Below are 21107 nucleotides of genomic sequence, written 5' to 3'. Positions count from 1 at the left end.
GGGTGCTGTATCAAGTCCCTTTGACTGAGCATATCTAGAGCTGAGTTGCTGTCAGTATCAGTGTTGCTGTGCTGTGGGCAATGACCCAACTCTGTGCCTATGTTGGTGGGAAACCAGGACTTCTGGCTCAGCAGGGCAGGTAGGTGGGCTCAGTGTTATGATCAGCCCTTCAGGTGATGTCTCAAAGGGACCTCTGTGACTCAGGCCAGCACACTTGGCTTTATACCACCTCTTCACCAAGTTTATCAATTTCTATACCTGTTGAATAACGTTCCCCTCATAACACAAAAGATCTTATGCTTTGCAAAAGGACAATACCTTAAGTTAAGCCTTAGGATAGGCATTATCATGTAATGGGATGCATTAGGCGAGGTATTTCTAGGAGAAATAAGGAGGTGTTAGTGCCGGTATACAAGGCATTGGTGAGACCCCATTTGGAATACTGTGTGCAGTTCTGGTCTCCCATGTTTAAGAAGGATGAATTCAAACTATCAAGTGATCTATCCTTTGTCATCCAGTGCTTGCATCTGGCAATCAGAGGCTTAGGGACACCCAGAGCATGGGGTTGCATCCCTGACAGAAAAATAATGGTTTTGGAAATCTGAGATAGAAAAGAAACTTAATAATATTCTGTGACTGTTTCATAGTTTAATAGAATTTAAGGCCAGAAGGGCCATTAGATCATCTATTCTGACCTCCTTTAAATCACAGGCTGTTAGTTCTCTATAAATACTCATACTGATTTTTTCATGCCTTCCTAGAAATACTACATACACCCAAATACTTATATTAGACCTCTAAGCAAAATGGAAATCAAGTGAGTTAAAAGATCCACCATATTCAACATATCATCTAAGAAAAGTAAAATGCTTAAGGTCTGCACATTGCTGCATTGTGTACCATTGCCACACTACAAAATGGATTAGGCCAAACAATAAAAGAATCATTCTTTGACACCACTGCAATAAAGCAACCAGGTGAAACCAAAGAGGGCATCTCTCCAGACAAGAAAGAAACAGAAACCACACTAGGTATGTATGGGCATCAAAAAACCCAGCAGATGTGTCTTTTATCAATTTGCTTCAAATGCAATTTACATGGGTACTGGTTGAGAAAGGATATTCTTCATGAGCTAACATATCAGCAAAACATTTGCCAAAATAGTAAATTTAAGTATTTGAGGAGATATTACTGAAAAGTATACTCCATGAAGAAAAGGTAATAGGCCTATGGGTGAGGGTGTATATTTGTATGGTGGTGGTAGTGGGCTAGCAAAATACTCACCCAATCCAATAGACTGGCAAATTGCTTTTTTCTCTGTGGGGCATGCAATTCTGGGTAAATGTCCACAGCATCTCTAATACAAACAAATTTCCATGGTCCCTACGTAGAAGCATCTACATATCAAAAAACATGTAGGGGGGTACACATGCTTAATTAAAAGAAATCTCTGCAGCGTAGAGATTTTAAATCATAAGTCTCAGTCAGCATAGAGATTTTAAATCAGCATAGCTGATTTTTAAAAACATAGCCTTTTGGCCCAAATGAATGCTAGAAACAAAAATATAATGCACATCCTGCACGTTCATGGAACAAATAAAACTTTCACATTAGAATAATACTATAACATAAATCTTAAGGAAGGCCAAAACTTAAGAACTCCCATAGTATTTCCACATTCCTCAGTAAATGAAAGCTAAAGAAATACTTCAGAGAAGTATTCATGCACAGCATTTCAAAACAAAACATATTTTCATAGTATTCACTATCACATCTGTTTTTTCTGTACAATTCTGCCCAAAATGTTGGTATTTGATGAAAGCAAAAGTCTTGAATATCTGTGTGACTGTGACTGGGAAAGAATGTGAGTTGGCATCACCACCTTAAACTCTCCAGTTTCTTATCTCCGTTTTAAAAAGTTTCCACCATCCAACCAGAGGCCAGAAACAATACCACATGAGTTATGTGACCATAACAAATAGCTGAAGACCAAATAGTGTGTGTACATCCCATAGGACAATGTATGTTTGTCCAACACTTCTGAATCATGGACACATTTGTTAAATCAATGTTTGATAAAAAATTCACAGGCTACATTCACTGAATAAATTATTTGCTATGAAGAGTTCATCCATCTACCCTGATAAGTGGCAGCATGATTGCAATTGGTAAGTACAGAAATGAATATTTAAGAGTGAGGGAACATATAAAACAAAAAACCATTGCTACATCTCCAAGTTAATACTTCAGTATCAGGAACTGTGAATTTCCAAAACTTATTCATTCATCCATACATTACTTATGCATTAGCCAAAACAAGCAAATGACACGTCAGAAGCGATGAATGCCATAGAGATTAACTACACTGACTGGATTCAAAGGCTATCAAAATTGGGAAAAGATGATCATTTTTAAAGTTAATCAAAGAAGCACCATACATCAGCATAATACACATCTTCTGGGAATGCTTTGCAATTAAATGACACCTGAATGGTTTATAGCACCGTTCAAAATGGTGGAACATCTATATCATGAACAAAGGAATTTACACTGCCCCAGTAAGTACAAAATAGCCTTCCAACAAGTAACGAAGGTGCATAAGATAAAGGAGTCAGGAGAAAAAAAATGTACAAAATATGCATGTTTAGGTACAGATTCCACAAACCCTCTTATGCATCTTTAGCTGTTTACAAATAAGCAGTGCTATTGGTTTCAGCAGGATCACTCACATGCAGAAAATTAAGCCCCATGCATGTCTGCAGGATTAGTGCCAAAGAAGAGAAAATAAAAATAATTAGAAATCCATTTCATAGAATCATAGAATAATAGGACTGGAAGGGACCTCGAGAGGTCATCGAGTCCAGCCCCCCGCCCTCAAGGCAGGATCAAGCTCCGTCTACACTATCCCTGACAGATGTCTATCTAACCTGTTCTTAAATATCTCCAGAGAGGGAGATTCCACCACCTCCCTTGGCAATTTATTCCAATATTTGACCACCCTGACAGTTAGGAATTTTTTCCTAATGTCCAATCTAAACCTCCCCTGCTGCACTTTAAGCCCATTACTCCTTGTCCTGTCCTCAGAAACCAAGAGGAACAAATTTTCGCCTTCCTCCTTGTGACTCCCTTTTAGATATTTGAAAACCGCTATCATGTCCCCCCTTAATCTTCTTTTTTCCAAACTAAACAAGCCCAGTTCATGAAGCCTGGCTTCATAGGTCATGTTCTCTAAACCTTTAATCATTCTTGTCGCTCTTCTCTGTACCCTTTCCAATTTCTCCACATCTTTCTTGAAATGTGGTGCCCAGAACTGGACACAGTACTCCAGCTGAGGCCTAACTAGTGCAGAGTAGAGTGGCAGAATGACTTCACGAGTTTTGCTTACAACACACCTGTTGATACAACCTAGAATCATATTTGCTTTTTTTGCAACAGCATCACACTGTTGACTCATATTCAACTTGTGGTCCACTATGACCCCTAGATCCCTTTCCGCCATGCTCCTTCCTAGACAGTCGCTTCCCATCTTGTATGTATGGAACTGATTGTTCCTTCCTAAGTGGAGCACTTTGCATTTCTCTTTATTAAACCTCATCCTGTTTACCTCTGACCATTTCTCTAACTTGCTAAGGTCATTTTGAATTATGTCCCTATCCTCCAAGTTTTATTAAAGTATATTTTATAAATATATTAGCTATGTACTTATATCAGATATGTTATAATGGATGAAAAATAAGGCGCTACAAACACAGAACTCTCAGAAGTGCAAATCTTAAGAAACTCATGAAAAATACCGGATTTAAGATGGATTCCAGCAGCAGTGGCATGGCCACTTGCTTTTGTAGGACCAACCACAATTTGGGCTTACAGGAAAAACAAAGCCATTTGCAGATAGTTGTCTTGAGCACCCATGCTTTAAGTTTCTTGAGCATGACTAATGGCTCTCACCAGAAATTCTAGATCAATAAGCAGGTTTACACTTCATATGTCTAACTTTGCATACAAGGAGGATACATATACACAAATAGAATATACACATCCAGAGGATGACAGGCTGTTGAACGATAGGTTACTCTTTTTGCATGAAGCATATTCAAGTTATGCACATTCATACTGTAAAACATATTTACATAAAAATATGGAAGCATCGTGTCACAATTGTGAAGAAGTGGGCAGAATTATCTCCTGAAAATGTAAATCAAACTTGTTTATCTGAGCAAGTGGCTGAAATAAGAAGTAGGACTGAATGGACTTGAGGGCTCCAAAGTTTTACATTGTTATTTTGATTTCAGGTTTTTTTAACAAGTTTATATTTATAAGTTCAAATTTATGATAAAGAGTTTGAACTATAATACTTGTATTCAGTGAATTGAAAAATACTATTTATTTGGTTTTTAAAAAGAGCAAATATTTTAATAAAAATAAATATAAAGTGAATATTGTCCACTTTGTATACTATGTTGTAATTTAAATCAATATATTTGAAAATGTTGAAAATAGCCAAAACTATTTAAATGTATTCTATTGTTATTTAGTATTGTGATTAATTGCAATGAATGTTTTAATCACTTTACAGCCTTAATTAAAATTACATATTTTGGAATCAGCCATATCCCATCAGCATTATTTATTATATTTGGCATTGGCTATTATATTTGGCATTATATAATAATAATGTTCAAGAATATTTTGTGGAAATTCATGACCAGTTTAATTGCTCAGGCATTAAGTTTGATTATCCATTTCATATCCTAGAAATAAACAAAGTGACATTGATGATAAACAATGCTGAACTTTGTGTGGCTGATCTGCATTTATTCTAACTATAACCAACTATTGTGTGACACTCCTGCAAAACCTGTCCAGTATCATTGAATTAATTACAGCTTCAGAAAGCAAAATAAATCCCAAACTTCCAAATGCCATTGATGACCTTGTAGCTGACAAGAGGTTTATTAAACTTCCTCCATCCATCCTGACTCTTGACACTATTCAAATACTGAACAATATATGCACTATTCTAATCAACAGTGAGGGGTACCCTTATAGAGATTTGATGGTTCTATGAAATGCAAGAAGTTTCGGATTCTTTTCAGAAACTTGAGAACTTTTCTTTTAAAGATTTTAAATTCTAATTTTTCATAACTTCTTTTTAAAATGGTGGAAGTCCTTCTCTAATCTACTATCTCCCTGGCCATTTCCCTGGATCCTTGTAGAACAAATTGTCTCTTCCAGAAGCAGAAATTCCTGTTAGTGATTAAGAGGAAGACCTCTGGATCACGTCACTTCAAAGAATGAGAGGGCAGAATCCTACAGGTTTCCCCTCACTCCCATAATTTACTCATTTTAAAATGGACAATTCAGAACAAAATAATTAAGGCATGTTTGACAGGATAGCTCCCCATACTTTAGGAGGAATATAATAAAACATGCACATTATATTTGGCCAGAGAAGACTAGAATAGACAAGTGGGATGGAAGGAAGGAAAATGAAGTAAAAAAGTTGCTAACACCAACAAACATATCTCTGTGTCTGGAAGCTTCACGGGGTAGCCGAGTAAGTCTGTACAGTTTGTGTATATTCTTGCATTAGTACCCTTCATATCTAATTGCTATCCTATGAGCTTCTTTTAATGATCTAATCTTTAGGTGCTTTTAGGTTACCAGTTCTGCCTACTTGTTTTTCCCTTTGATATTTTCATACTCTCTGCTCCTTGTTTCCTGCCCCCTTCCTTTTTTCCCCTTTTCCCCCTCTCCCTTCTCCCCTATTTATTTTGGGTCTGCACATCCTAAACTCAAAACTCAGATCATCTGAAGAAGTGATGGGCTGTGCCTATGAAAGCTCATGATACCATCTACATATTTTGTTAGTCTATAAAGTGCTACCGGGCCATTTGTTGTTTTTTAAGTTTACATATGTGTGTGTGTGTGTTCTTCAGACATCCTCATTTGTGAATGGTGAAGGCCTGCACCATACTCTTCAACCAAGACACAAATCTAAGTTTCTCATCATTATGGGGCTTCCTGCTGCCATAAGAATCAATATTTAACATTCAGTGCCTATCCAAAAATCTCTTCCTACAAAATGCTTTCCTTTAATCAGCTAGCTTATAGATTAAAAATGTTAATGTTTTACTGGCAAATTAAAAACACTCAGGAGCAGTTTCAATGGAAATTGCAAATATCATGATTAATCAGACCTTTTCTTCATCAATTTGCCCATCTTATGTTCCTAAGCAGGAAAGAGGAAATAGCAAGGGTTCCACAAGGTACCAGAGCTGAGAGGAATGAGTGTGTTATGTTAAAAAATTAAAATTGGCTTGAATATCAACAAAATATTCCTTTAGGCAATGTGGAAATGTCTTCTCATATAAGTGATTAATGTCCCATCACTTGAGATATTTAAAACTAGACTGGGCAAGCTCACAGAAAATACACTGAAGAGCAGTTCAACGTTAGCAGAAAGATAGATCTAATTTCTTTCCCCCATATCTAGCTTCTGCAATTTGTGGAAGTGTGATTCTGGCAGTAAACTTACCTTGCAGTAAAGTTAAACTTGGATTTAAATAAAGCTAGTTCTACTCGCAAAAGTAGCTCTGAAAATAACGTTATGAGGTTCCACATTCATCATGTCAATGGTTCTTAGACCAAAGTTACTGTTTATAGAAGTAAAATGTTTTTATCTCTTAGGGCTGAAAACTCAGGCAGTGATCTAAAAATGGAACCATCCTTTCCCTCGTGTGCATCATTATTTTGAAAGAATTAACAGTATCACTTTATACCACCATGTTTTTTCCTTAGTAATATTCTACCCAGTCTAATTAGCACTAAACCCTTATTTATGTAATTTGAAAAGGACATAGGCCACAGTGAGGTACTTGCAGGTATGTCACACACTTGCTCCTCTGTTGTGATATACATGGTACCTTATGGTATACCATGACAATTTACTACCATCCTATTGCTTTGTTTTGATTCTATCCACCTGATTACAGTAAACATACTCAATGAAGGTTACCTGAACACAAAGAAGAGTTACCTGAATACAATTACGGTAAATATTTCCACGGATAATTAATTCATTATGGAATAATCTTTAGAATAAGTATTTAGAACACTGATGTGTGAACAGAAAAAAATTTGCTTCAGATATTGTTATTTCCATGGAGAAAAACAATCATTATACTTCCAGATAAGATAAACATTAACGAGGTTTAGGGCATATGGACGTCAGGATGAAGCCAACTAGAACAAACATCACAACACTGAAGTGTAGGCCCAGATACTAAACAAACTATTGTTTTAGTTATCAGATAATCCAAAGCAGATCTGCTCATACCAGTCACCAAAAACAAGGTATTTATGATATGAAAGAAATTGATAGAATTGTACTACCATGACCCCCCATCTAGAAAGTATGGCTGTTGTTTCAACTTGTTTAAGAATACATTTCTCTCCAATTCAACTACAAAATTATTATCAGCCAAAACTCAAAATATACAGTCTCTCCTCAAGTTTTGCTTCAGAGTGGTACCACAGTCAGCATCAGAAATCTCCAATAGTACATAGAGAGCAAGGCCCTACCGTAGTCCCATTAATACATGAAAAAATATACAGCCAAAATTATAATATAATCCACATGAATACACGAGGCTGTCCAACATTCAAAATACTTCTGAGAATAAAGAAATCAGTGAAAAGTATTTTTCAAGGTCTAATACAACAAACATTTATGAGACTTGTGTTTAATGAAAGCATGGTAGCATATGTTTGGTCAATAGTTTTGTGGCCTCTGGAATAGAGATCTTTTCTCTGAAGCAGTTCATTTTTATAAGATTTTAATACCTTGGAATTTTTGTCAACTGCTATAAAATATATCAATCCTCTGCTGCTAAATAATAAACTGAAAATTGTGCCATACTTGCACAGAGTGTTTTTTAAATATTATCCACACAAAAATTTTACACCTCTTTTTATCCCTCAGGTTGTATGTTTGTAACTTCCGAGATGTTTCGAGTCTCCACCCCCACCAGGCCTAAACTCTTTGAGCACTCCCAACAAGTAGGGTAAATCTTCTGGCTAGTGATCTATCAGATGTTTTGTCAAGCTAATAAGTGCAGGAGCTAGATATGACATCTAGAAACAAGGTGATTGTGGACAGAGGTCTGGTGCTAAGCCAATCAACATCTTCAAGCTTCCCCTGGGTCTTCTATAGTCAATGTACTGGGAGGCGACTGGACTGAAACAGACTTTGTATCAAAAGCACAAATGTCATCAGCTAAGTACTTCTACCAGCTGCTGCAGAATTTCAGAGAGTTGGGAACAGCCAGTGCAGGATAGCACTTGAATGCTCTATCTGCAAAGAAGGATGTTTTGGATGGTTGGATGAATGGATGCTGATGAGTAGATATGGTCATGACAAATGCTTAGCTGTCAACCTGTTACCAATCAATTTAAATATATCATTATTCTCCTCGAATAACCAAAATTAATTGTCCTTGAGGAGGTTTCTCTTTTAAAATTACTTGTATTTTTAAACATTCACATTATTTTTGTTGACTTGGTGGAAATATTACCAGCCTCAAAAGAAAAAGCTTCTGAAGTTTCATAAAGTCTACTGGGATAACTTAACCCACTCAAAAGTGCACATTTATCTATCCAGAGTTGTCTAGCAAAAATAAAAAAGCAAACTAAACAAAATTAACAATAGCAGGTAAATTGTACTATAATTATTTTTTCTACAGAGTTCTGAGAACTACGTTAAACAAATGAACGGCAGTTCAATTAGTCCATTGTATCCAGAAAAAGAGGGCAGAGAAAACTGAAGTGAAAAACAGTGGTATCGAGGCCACATCATCAAGTTTAACTCAAAGAAGAGCAAGGGAAACATTTAAAATAAATTAGCTAATTTTGTCTCAGTACTTTAAATCTGAAGCAGAATATTACTATGGAAAACTATGTCTGCCCACACTAATAGGAGAACAATGTATAATTCTTTATAGTTCGAAGTGTATAACTGATATACTGCATCTATATGCTTTCATAGTGAAATTTCTTTTCCTTAAAGAAAAAGTATCCAACACAAGAGTGAAGAATGAGACTCAGAAGGAAAATGAGAAGGAAGTTGACTCAATAGGAATTTAAGATGACTCCAGCAACAACAAGATTAACTTCAATGTATAAGCTTTTGCTATGTTCATTTTCTTCACCAGCAACACAATTTCCCCATCATTTTCCTGGTCTCAAATACCAGAAGCATATTGCAAAGTCAGTCAATTTACTGAAATGCAGACTTAAGACTGAAATATAGTATATGGCTTTGAAAAGAACATTGGATATTTAAAATTTTGAAGTAACAGGTTCCTTTATTCATGGATAACTTTTCCAGCTTGACATTTCATCAATTTCTGGGCGGACTTGCAGAAAAGATGTAGGACAGTGACATCTATTAATTCAGATTCCCGTTACAATGCAAAAGTTCAATTTCTCAGAAGTTGAAGACAATTATAAACATCAGAGCGGTATTAAAAATAACATAAGAAACAGAGTTGCATATATAATGTTCATGGCCACCACTGTACTTACCCACCAAATGCCTGGATTGCATAAAACTTGGAAGCATCCAAAGAACTTCCACTTACTATTCGAGCCTTTAATGAAGAATAAAAAAAAAAAGCTTAGTTACTCAGTGTCTGCCAATAGATTTTGGATAGAATATAACTGCGTCGTACATATAACACCTACTATGAAAAATGTCAAGCAGGGTCAGCTCCACGCCAAAGCTACATTAATTTTTGCTTTGAATTACATGATTAGCATTCAGCATTTAGTGAAAAACGGTGATAAGAGCCTGGAGAAGCTATCAGATATTGCCTCCCACATATCGCTGCCCTTTAAAACCCAGAGTGTATGCAGTGTAGATGATAACTAGTCAGAGGCAAAAATCCAGACACCATGTTTGACAGTAGCAGACCCCTGTGTTGGCAACTATGATTTTATAAGATAAGCACAACAGTGAGGCTTTCCTGTTTATAAATGCAACACATTTGGAATACACTCAAAGGAGAACAAAAGAATGGAAAGCTGGGATACATGCACATTTCACAACTAAAATGAAGGAACCAAACAGATCAAATAAGTCACAAACAAACATCAACAAAATACACAACCCCTTAAGGAAATATGTGATTTTAAACCTTTTCATCCACAGAACTGCTATCTGAAAGAGAACCAGGAAGAGGGGGAATAAAAGTTAGATAAAACAGTCTCCAGGAAAGCATGTAAATTTATGAAAAACCTCTTACAATTCTAGCTTGCTAAAGTAGAGATGAAAGGAACAATAGAAGCTGAGTAACATATATGTTTAGTGTTCTTTAACATGATTGCTCTGATTGTATACAGACTAGCCAAAAGATGTTTTAATACATAATAAACCACAGCTACTTACCCAAGACTTTTTAGTTTTCTTAAAGATTCTATGGTTATTTTATAAAGTAGCACTTAATACTGCCCATATATTTAATTTCCAGAGCTGATACTTCTGTATTCATAATTAGCATCTGAAAATGTATTTTATTAAGATAGGACGGAATGTTCGTAAAATATGATGAATTTGGATTTAGACTAATATTTTGTTCCCACGAAAAAATAAAACTATCTTGAGGCATTTAATAGCTATATTAAAATTACTATACTCTAACTATTCTATTCTATCCATGCACATAGAAAACCAAACAAGGAAAGCCAGTGATCACTGCATACAATTACAATTGTGCGCATTTTAAATGTATTATATATCATAAATCAGTTTCATGGTCATAGAGTATTCTTCATATCCAGTATCAGATATAAAATATTTACGTTCAAAAATGCATTTATTTCAAATATTTAAATTCTTATTATTTCCTTGTATGAAAATTTGTATAGCATATCTTTCCATCAATAAGTTTCTCTTATACATACACAAAATTTGTATTACGTATTTTGTAGATGCAAACTTGCTTTGTTATAATTGTCACCTTCACAAACTTTGCATTGTTTTTTCCCCAAGGAGTATGCACATTTTATGTGCTCCCTCTAAATAACTTGGATCTTTTCTACAGGATAAAAGTGTTCAGCATGCTTTCATTACATTTTAGACATACACTAGGTTTCAAAACCAATATAGCTTGTAACAATGGATCATACTCAAATGCATATAATGCAGCTGTATTACCACAGAGACTGAGGTAGTCACAGTAAGCTGCAGTTAAAGGTCCCCATCCTGAAAACATGCTCATTCTTTGTTCACAGTCCATTGACTTCATTGAGACTACTGATGTGCTTAAAGTTATGTGCATGGTTATCTGCATGATGGAGGCCAAAGGAAGCCTTGTCCATATAGTAACTTAGATATTCCTATCTGACTATATTTGATTTTAACGTTTCAGTATGTTTGAGCCTGGTTAGTAGTAGAGATGTGCCTGAGCCAAACCTGAATTCTCAGGAAGTTCAAGTCCAGACTGAAGATTTGCAGCTCGGACCTCTCTCTTGTTAGTAATTAGAGTCCACAGTTCAAGGCCCTCTCGCACCAGCACCTGGTTTCACTCTCTCACATAACCCAAGCAACCCTGTCAGAAAGCATGTATACAAACGGGATAATAAAGGTTGCCATAGTGCACAATTTCAAATGTCTTGACTTTTGCACAGAAACAAATACACAAAACCTCTCTAAGGGTGCATCTACACTGCAGGGCTTAACTCAAAATAAGCTAAGCAAATTGAGCTACATCAATTGCGTAGCTTATTTCAAAATAGCTTATTTTGAAATAGGGAGCATCTACACAGTAGTTATTTCGAAATAGAGCATTCTTCCTCCAAATTCCTTTATTCCTCGTACAATGAGGGTTACAGGAGTAGGAATAAGAGGTCCCCTAGCTTGACAGAATTCTGATACTATTTCAAAATAACGACCTGGTATGTAGATGCAGACTAAGTTATTTTGGAATAGCGCTAGTTATTTCAAAATAGTGTTGCAGTGTAGATGTACCATACATAAGTGAAGAACATTAGCAACACCTATCAAAGCTCTCAGGGCATCCACCCTCCCTAATTGTTCCTTTGATGACCACACTCTTGATTACACATATACACAAGATGCACGTCTGACCCAAGGTTGACTCTTTATGCCAACTGTGAATTGGAATATGAACTGCCTTCTGCTTTTCTCACTTCACATGCTTGGCTTTCTTCAGAAGTATTGGGTTTTATTAGAAATTCCTTCTTGGTAAAATTAAGCACTAGACTAACATTTTAGTTCCAAAGTTATCTCTCATAGCCAGCGCATCTTTAGAAATTAACTCTCTTTTTTAAATTAACGAGAAATGTGTATTTGCGAAAGAAGTGATTGGCAGCACTAGGCATAGCTGACCTTTCTTTCTCCACAAAGCTAGCAGTTCAGGAGGGGCTAGCTTTACATTCCCCCACTGATGAGACTTAGCCTTAGATTTGAAGGTCAGTCTTTGTCTAGGTACATGAAAAGAAGGACAGGAGACACTTGTTATAGGTTTTAATTGGGTCACAACTTTATTGTATAGATGTCTGGGACTACCCGGCAGATAAAACGTACTGTGCAGGCAAATCCATGTTTATTCAAATCATGATCTGGGCTTCTAACAGCTCCCCCTTCATTTCTATCCTGGTCTCCCAGCCAACCCTGGCTTGGACCTTACCATCCACCGCCTTGTAGGAGGGTTCAGGTGGGCTCTGAGAATGGTGAAGGGGGATTGGATCACTGCTGTACCAATCATAGGAGTCTCCAAACCCACTCCCCCATTCTGTTCTTTATCCAGTACCTCCTTTTAAGTCTTTTACCAAGCCATTTATCTGGTCACTGGATGCCTACCCTATGGACCACCTACACTGGACAACAATCCAGCCTCATAAAATAAGCTGTGACACATGGGCTGCCACCTTTTCTTCTTCCCACTTGCTGTGGGGAAAGCGAAAAATACCTCACTCCAACTAAGCCAATCTGATGGTTTGGGGAAAATTCCTTCCTAGCCCCCTTTAAAAAGGAGCAACTAGCATAATGCCCAGAGTAAGTCCTAACCCAACTTAACACTTGCCTCCATTAGGGAAGAGAGGGTAGGTGCTGGGTTGTTTCCTGCATGGACCAAAGAGTCTTTCTCTGCCAAGGGTTTGTACCTCTATGTCCTTCGGATCTTATATTACTGTGGAGGAGGGGGTGAGTGCAGCAGTGGATATAAGGCAGGGCGAGCGGAGCAGCTGCCCCTGGCCCCGCGCTTCAATAGGCCCCACACCAGAGCCAGGGGTGGACTGGCCAGGCAGGATACCAGGAATTTCCCAGTAGGCCATCCGCCGAAGGGCCAGCTGGTGGCTGCTGGAGGAGGAGTTGGAGTATGACGGGGTACCACAGCCCCACACTTTAAATTCCCCTGCGCCGGCCAGTATGGGCCATGTGGGGCCGAGGGAGTGCATGCAACAGCTGAGAGAGGAGATGCCCAGCTGTGGCGTGATATCATGGCCCGGGACTTTAAAACCACATGGCCCAGCGTTGCATCGCTCAGTTTGGCATGTGGTCTGGAGCTGGGCTGGGGACGCAGCTGCCCGGCAAACTGGAAGGCAGAAGTTGGATAGTAGAGGAAGGGGCTTGTGCTGAGGGGAGGGGGGCAGGTCAGGAGAAGAAAGGGGAAAGCACTAAGGGACATCATGGAGGAGAGACAAATGCCAGGGGGCCAAGTGGAGACTGAGGAAAAGGGCAGGAGAGGAGGTATCAGTGGGAGGGGAGACAGGGTGATGCTGGGAGAGGAGAGGGTAAGGGCATTGGGAGCTAAAGGGGGGAAGGGCGGTGCTGGGAGAAGGCTTGAAAGAGGGGCGGGCATGAGGAAGGTGGGGATGAAGCAAGGCATGTGTGAGGGCACAGGGGCATGAGGGGAATGGGGGCAGAGGGTGGTAAGGAGGTGGGCATCAGGGAAAAACAGGGTAAAGGGCGCAGGGGCAGTAAGCGAAGGGGAAGGCACCAGGAGGGTGCAGGGGTAAGGGAAAGTGCAGGTGCCAGGGGATTCTGGGGGTGAAGCAGAAGGGCAAACACCTGCAGGGGAGGGACTAGCACCAGAGGAGAGAGGCAGGGTAGGTGTGTAGAGGGAGGTGTTAGGAGAGGGGATAAGGAGGTGTAACTCACATGATCAGAGTGGGGCTACTGAAGGAGTGGACACAGGGGGGGATGCCTTTTTTCTATTTTTCCCCAAAGAGGGGCCCCGCAAAACTCTCATCCGCCCCTGGGTGAGTGAGCACTGCAAAACTGCTCACTGTCTACCTCTTTGCATTTCCTCTCTCCTCCTCACCGTAAAGCAGAGCTGGCCAGCCCAGCCAGCAAGACCAGACCAGCCTCTGCCCCCACTTTAATTACAGTGCAGTCATTATTAGTGAGAGGGGGGATAGTTCAGTGTTTGGACTCTGTTTTATTTTTCCATAGCAATCATGGTGTGTGCTTTGAGAGAGAGACACACTTATCCACCAGCAACTGTACTGATACAACAGTTCCCTGGAGCTATAGATCACTGAATGTCTATCAGACAGAAAGCTTTCATCATTGCCCATTACAGCTAGACTTGCACTACTGACCTATGGTAGGGATGATAAATGCCATAGCTCATTACCTTTTCCTGGGGTATACTGTCCTGGTACAGAGAAAGGTTCTGATTTGGGCTCATGGGCTCCTGGAAGGGAAACTAAATCTATTTAGAGATAAATTTTCTTTAACTTCCTCCCAAGCAAAGATGGTTTGAAAAGCAGATCAAGTAAGCCATGTCTATTTTTGGATATAACTGAAATTTCTCTTCAGGGCCAATTATATTGGACTGCCCAGCAAGCACGATGGGAAAAATAGAACAAGAAAAGTGTTCTTTTAACTAAAGGCAAAATTTAAAAGTCACCCACTCACAACAAAAAAGCTAATTCTTTTTAATTATAACAATAAGGCATCAGACCACTGGAAACGTGAACTGTTCAGATTGCTCACAATTACATTTGGTCCCAATGGACAAAATTATTATTTCTATTCAGAAGCCAATTTTCACAAGACACACTTGGTCTCCCCTGTTATTTAAAAAGCTATTTCCTGTAACCATTCTTTACTTTCTTAGGGAAGAAGCTAAAGTCTTTAATGTGATCATCATTACATCTTATTTATACCATCCCTCCAATTTCTATATTATGGCCAATATTAAGAAGCGATTCTTGTTGAATAGTCTTGAGCTTAAATGGCTGATCTCAATGTCTGGGTTGCACTACTCATTCCCAGTTCTGATAGGAGGGAACCAGGGAGAGGAGTCCATAGATTATAAAAGCCAGAAGAGACCATTGTCATCCCCTAGTCAAGATTTTTTTTTAAAAGTTACATACACACACATTCCCTCCATCATTATTATTGTGCACTTCAGCTCCATTACGTATTTGGTCATTGATTTAAAGGAGAGTAAGATGTAGACCCAAAATTATAATTCTATTGCAATCCATTTCCTACTAAAAATAGGCCTGCATTCCCTATGCACCTAAAATTCTCAATAAAATCACTATAAACTTACATTCATAAGGAATGTAGAAATTATTCTCTAACTGCAATTAATATTCTGCCTCAGTTCCTGGGTGCAAAAATTCATCGTGTAAATCAAATAACTATCATCTCACTTTTATATATGCTTGAAGCAGATTTTAAGTACATTATAATTATTCAAAGTACCATTAATATACAGATGTAAAATTTAACTATAACACAAATATTAACACGTTGAACATAATTTGGTAGGAAAAATTCAACATGGTTTCTGCTAAGGGAAATCATGTCTTACTAATCTATTAGGGTATGTCTACACTACAAAGTTAATTCGAACTAACCGACATTAGTTCGAATTAACTTTGATAGGCGCTACACTAGCGCTCTGCTAGTTCGAACTTAATTTGCACTAGCGGAGCACTTAGTTCGAACTAAGTAAAACTCATTGTACGAGGACTAAGCCTAGTTCGAACTTACTAGTTCGAATTAAGGGGTGTGTAGCCCCTTAATTTGAGCTAGTGGGAGGCTAGCCCTCCCCAGCTTTCCCTGGTGGCCACTCTGGCCAACACCAGGGAAACTCTATTGCCACCCTCCCGGCCCCGGACCCCTCAAAGGGGCACGGGCTGGCTACGGTGCCCGTGCCAGGTGCAAGCCTGCCAGCACCCAGCTAGCAGACCCTGCACCTGGCACGGCTCGAGCCAGCCACCCGATGCCCCCCAGCCCTCTTCCTGGGACCAGCCTGGTGGCTCCCGGGAGCTTGCCCGGGACCGCAAGAGGCGGGCACCCGCCTGGTCTAGTGCAGACATCGTGGACCTCGTCCACGACCTCCGCACTAGGCACAGGAAAGTGGCCATCTAGGGCAGGAGAGCTGCCAGCCTGGCCACCTAGGAGCAGGTGTGCATGAAAATCAAAAGGGTCCACTGAGACCCCCGACCCTGAGCTTACAATGGCCGTCCTGGGTCAGACCAAAGGTCCATCTAGCCCAGTAGCCTGTCTGCCGACAGAGGCCAACCTTAGAGACCCTAGAGGGGATGGACCGAAGACAGTGACCAAGCCATTTGTCTCGTGCCATCCCTCTCCAGCCTTCCACAAACTTTGGGCAGGAACACCACTCCTACCCCCTGGCTAGTACCACTCCATGGACCCAACCTCCATCACTTTATCTCACTTCTCTTTAAACTCTGTTCTAGTTCTAGCCTTCACAGCCTCCTGCAGCAAGGAGTTCCAAAGGTTGACTCTTTGCTTTGTGAAGAACAACTTTCTGTTACTAGTTTGAAGCCTGCAACCCATTCCTTTCCTTTGGTATCCCCTAGTCCTTCTGTTATGGGAACTAATGAAGAACTTTTCTGAATGCACCCTCTCCACCCCACTCATGGTTTTATAGACCTCTATCCTATCCCCCCTCAGTGTCCTATTTTCTAAACTGAAAAGTCCCAGTCTCTTTAACCTCTATGGGACCTGTTCCAAACCTCTGATCATTTTAGTTGCCCTCCCCTCTCCCACCCTCTCTCTTCCCCTCTCCCACCTCCTTTTCCCAGTCTCCCCCAGTTTTGTTCAATAAAGAGATATTCTATTTTTGACCACACGTTTTCTTTATTTTGTACATCAGGAAGGGGGGCTAGGGAAGGGTAAGTGGAAGGAGATGAGGGAGGAATGGGGTACGAGCTCCCGATGGGGAGGACTGGGCTGGCTCTGCGGGCTTCTGGAGGTGGAAGTTCTCCTGCAGCCCCCCAATTGTCCCCTCTCCCCAGGGTATGTCTACACTACCCCACTAGTTTGAAATAGCAGGATAATGTATGCATACCGAACGTGCAAATGAAGCCCGGGATTTTAATTTCCTGGGCTTCATTTGCATAAGCGGGGAGCCACCATTTTTAAATCCCCACTGGTTCGAACCCCGTGTAGCGTGGCTACACGGGGCTCGAATTAGGTAGTTCGGACTAGGTTCCTATTCCGAACTACCGGTACACCTCGTGGAACGAGGTACACCTCGTGGAACGAGGTGTACTGGTAGTTCGGAGTAGGAATCCTAGTCCGAACTACCTAGTTCGAGCCCCGTGTAGCCGCGCTACACGGGGTTCAAACCAGCGGGGATTTAAAAATGGCAGCTCCCCACTTATGCAAATGAAGCCCGGGAAATTCAAATCCCGGGCTTCATTTGCACGTTCGGTATGCATACATTACCCCGCTAGTTCGAACTAGCGGGGTAGTGTAGACATACCCCCAGATGGCAGCCTGTGGCAAGTGCAGCCGGGCTGATGGCCGAGTGCTGTCATGTGCCCAGTGTGGGCACTCAGGGCACTCCAGGCCAGGACTGCTCTGCAAGTGGGGCACCCCTGAGAACTGTCTGTCCGGGGTGGGGGTCGGGTCCCTTTAAGCACAGCCCTCGGCTAGCCTGAGGCAGCACCTCCACGCTCTAAGTCCTCATCTGATGCCCTGCCGGCACTGCTTCCGTCCATCCTTAACCCCGGTTCAGGGTCCACTTAATGTGGACATGCTAGTTCGAATTAGCAAAACGCTAATTCGAACTAGTTTTTTAGTCTGGATCCGTTAGTTCGAATTAGCTTAGTTCGACTTAACTAATTCGAACTAAATTAGTTCGAATTAGCGCTGTAATGTAGACATACCCTCAGAGTTCTACAAGCATGTGGACAAGGGGCATCCAGTGGATATAGTGTACTTAGATTTCAAGACAGCCTTTGACAAGGTCCCTCACCAAAGGCTCTTAAGTAAAGTAAGTTGTAATGGTTTGATAACTGGTTAAAAGATAGGAAACAAAGGGTAGTGATAAATGGTCAGTTTTCAGAATGGAGAGAGGTAAGTAGTAGTATCCCCCAAGGATCTGTACTGGTACCAATCCTGTTCAACATATTTATAAATGATCTAGAGAAAGGTATATGCAGTGAGGTGGCAAAATTTGTTGATAATACTAAATTGTTCAGGACAGTTAAGAACAAAGCAGATTGTGAAAAGTTTCAAAAGGATCTCATAAATTTAGGGTTAAAAAAAAACTAGATACATTCATGGAGGATAGGTCCATCAATGGTTATTATGCAGGATCAGGAGGAATGGTGTTCCTAGCCTCTGTTTATCAGAATGGGTGACAGGGGAGGGATCTCTTGATGATTACCTTTTATGTTCACTCCCTCAGGGGCATCTGTCATTGGCCACTCTCAGAAGACAGGATTCTGGGATACATGGACCTTTGGTCTGACCCAGTGTGGCCATTCTTATGAACCTATTTAAATGACTTTTGTAATTAATTAATTTTCTTCTTTCATACAGTTTATCAGATAGGATAGTTTGTAACATGTATGGTTTTGCAGTTACTGTACACCACTGCTTTATAGTAATATGATCTGACTTCAGTGGAATGGACAGGGTTTAATTAGCTCCTGGGCATCTCCCTGGATAGACTTAATGTCAAATGTTTAATGTGCAAGTATTTGTGGAAAGTCTTGGGAGAAATCACAAAAGCACTGAAGGGTGCTTACAGCTTGCAAACAGGAGCAGCTAACAGGGAGTTTTGGAGACCGAATTCGGGCTTTGGAGTCCAGGGTGGCTGAACTGGAGGAGCTAAGGGAGGTAGAGAGAGACGTTGATGAGACTTTACGGGACACTGTAGTACTGTCCCACCTCCAGTCTGAGAGCCCCAGTGCTCTTAAGGAGGATGAAAGTCTCAAGGGAATAGAGCATTCAATGGGAACAGAGGGAAACCATCCCGTAGTTGGGACCCTCCTTCCAGAGGATGTTGCGGTATCCTCTCGCACTGAGGATACCTCTGAGGGGGAGGGAATGCCAGTTAGGAAGAGGCAGGTGTTAGTAGTGGGTGATTCGATCGTTAGAAACATATATAGTTGGGTTTGTGCTGACCGGGAGAACCGTATGGTCACTTGCCTGCCTGGTGTGAAGGTTGCGGATCTCTCAAGGCATCTAGATAGACTTATGTGTAGTGCTGGGGAGGAGCCGGTGGTCGTGGTACATGTAGGTACCAATGACGTAGGGAAGGGTAGGAGAGATGTACAGGAGGCCAAATTTAGGTTGCTAGGAAAGAGACTGAAATCCAGGACCTCTATGGTGGCATTCTCGGAAATGCTTCCAGTTCAACACGCAGGGCCAGGTAGGCAGGCAGAGCTTCAGAGTCTCAATGCGTGGATGAGACGATGGTGTAGGGAAGAGGGGTTTAGATTTATTAGGAACTGGGACACTTTTGGGAGAGGGGGAGCCTAAACAAGAAGGATGGGCTCCACCTAAACCAGGATGGAGCCAGACTGCTGGCACTAAACATTAAAAAGGCCGTAGAGCAGTTTTTAAACTAAGAGATGGGGGAAAGCTGATTGGTGCGGAGATGCACGTAAATCGGATGGAGACTTCTCTTAGAGGAGAATCCATTGATAGAGATTCTCTAAGCTGTAGTAAGAAAGAGAGGAGGGGAGATGAAAAACCATGGGCCAGAGCAGACAAACAACCGCATATAAAGGAATCTAATCCATCAGGGAAGGGCAGACAAATAAGCAGTGGCAAATTTTTAAAGGACTTCTACACAAATGCTAGGAGTCTGAGTAATAAGATGGGTGAACTAGAGTACCTCGTATTAAAGGAGGAGATTGACATAATAGGCATCACTGAAACCTGGTGGAATGAGGAAAATCTGTGGGACACAATCATACCGGGATATAAAATATATCGGAAGGATAGAGCAGGCCGTGTGGGTGGCGGAGTGGCACTGTATGTGAAAGATAATGTAGAATCAAATGAAATAAAAATATTAAATGAATCAACATGTTCAAAAGAATCGCTATGGGTAGAAATTCCATGCTCCAATAATAAGAAATTAGCAGTAGGGATATATTACCGACCACCTGACCAGGACAGAGATACTGACCTTGAAATCCTGAGGGAGATTAGAGAGGCTACCAAAATAAAGACCTCTATAAAAATGAGGGATTTTAATTATCCCCATATTGACTGGATATATGTCACCTCAGGAAGAGAAGCAGAAGATAAAATTTCTCAGTGGCTTAAATGACTGCTTCTTGGAGCAGCTGTTACAGGAACCCACAAGGGGAAAGGCAATTCTCGATTTAGTCCTGAGTGGAGCGCAGGATCAGGTCCAGGAGATTACCGCTACAGGACCGCTTGGGAATAGTGACCATAATATAACAACATTTAACATTCCTGTAGTGGGAAGAACACTTCAGCAGTCCAGAACTCTGGCATTTAATTTCACAAAGGGGAATTACACAAAAATGAGGAGGTTAGTTAAACAGAAATTAAAAGGCACAATGACTAGAGCCAAATCCCTGCAAGCTGCATGGAAACTTTTTAAAGACACCATAATAGAGACCCAACTTAAATGTATATCCCAAATTAAAAAACATAGCAAGAGGCCTAAAAAAGTCACCGTGGCTTAATCACCATGTAAAAGAAGCAGTGAGGGACAAAAAGGCATCTTTTAAGAAGTGGAAGTCCAATCCTAGTGCGATAAATAGAAAGGAACATAAACACTGTCAAAGCAAGTGTAAAAATGTAATAAGAAAAGCAAAAAAAG

General features: G+C 40.5%; 1 protein-coding gene across 2 annotated transcripts in view; it reads right to left on the bottom strand.

Annotated features, from left to right (window-relative positions):
* UNC13C (unc-13 homolog C) overlaps positions 1-21107 on the bottom strand; it is a 437647-nt gene that overhangs the window by 380477 nt on the left and 36063 nt on the right. The window contains exons 2-3 of one of the 2 annotated variants that reach the window (XM_075897272.1): positions 10197-10219; positions 9586-9650 (exon numbers count right to left, since the gene is read on the bottom strand). In XM_075897272.1, coding sequence (XP_075753387.1) covers positions 9586-9650; positions 10197-10219 — 88 coding nt within the window. The remainder of the gene's footprint in view (positions 1-9585; positions 9651-10196; positions 10220-21107) is intronic. The other variant, XM_075897271.1, reaches the window with a different exon arrangement.

Source organism: Pelodiscus sinensis, chromosome 14 (genome assembly GCF_049634645.1).
Source record: "Pelodiscus sinensis isolate JC-2024 chromosome 14, ASM4963464v1, whole genome shotgun sequence".
In the NCBI taxonomy this organism is placed as follows: Eukaryota; Metazoa; Chordata; order Testudines; family Trionychidae; genus Pelodiscus; species Pelodiscus sinensis.
The sequence above is the reverse complement of the archived record's forward strand: the minus strand, read 5'-3'. Positions and strand labels throughout refer to the sequence as shown.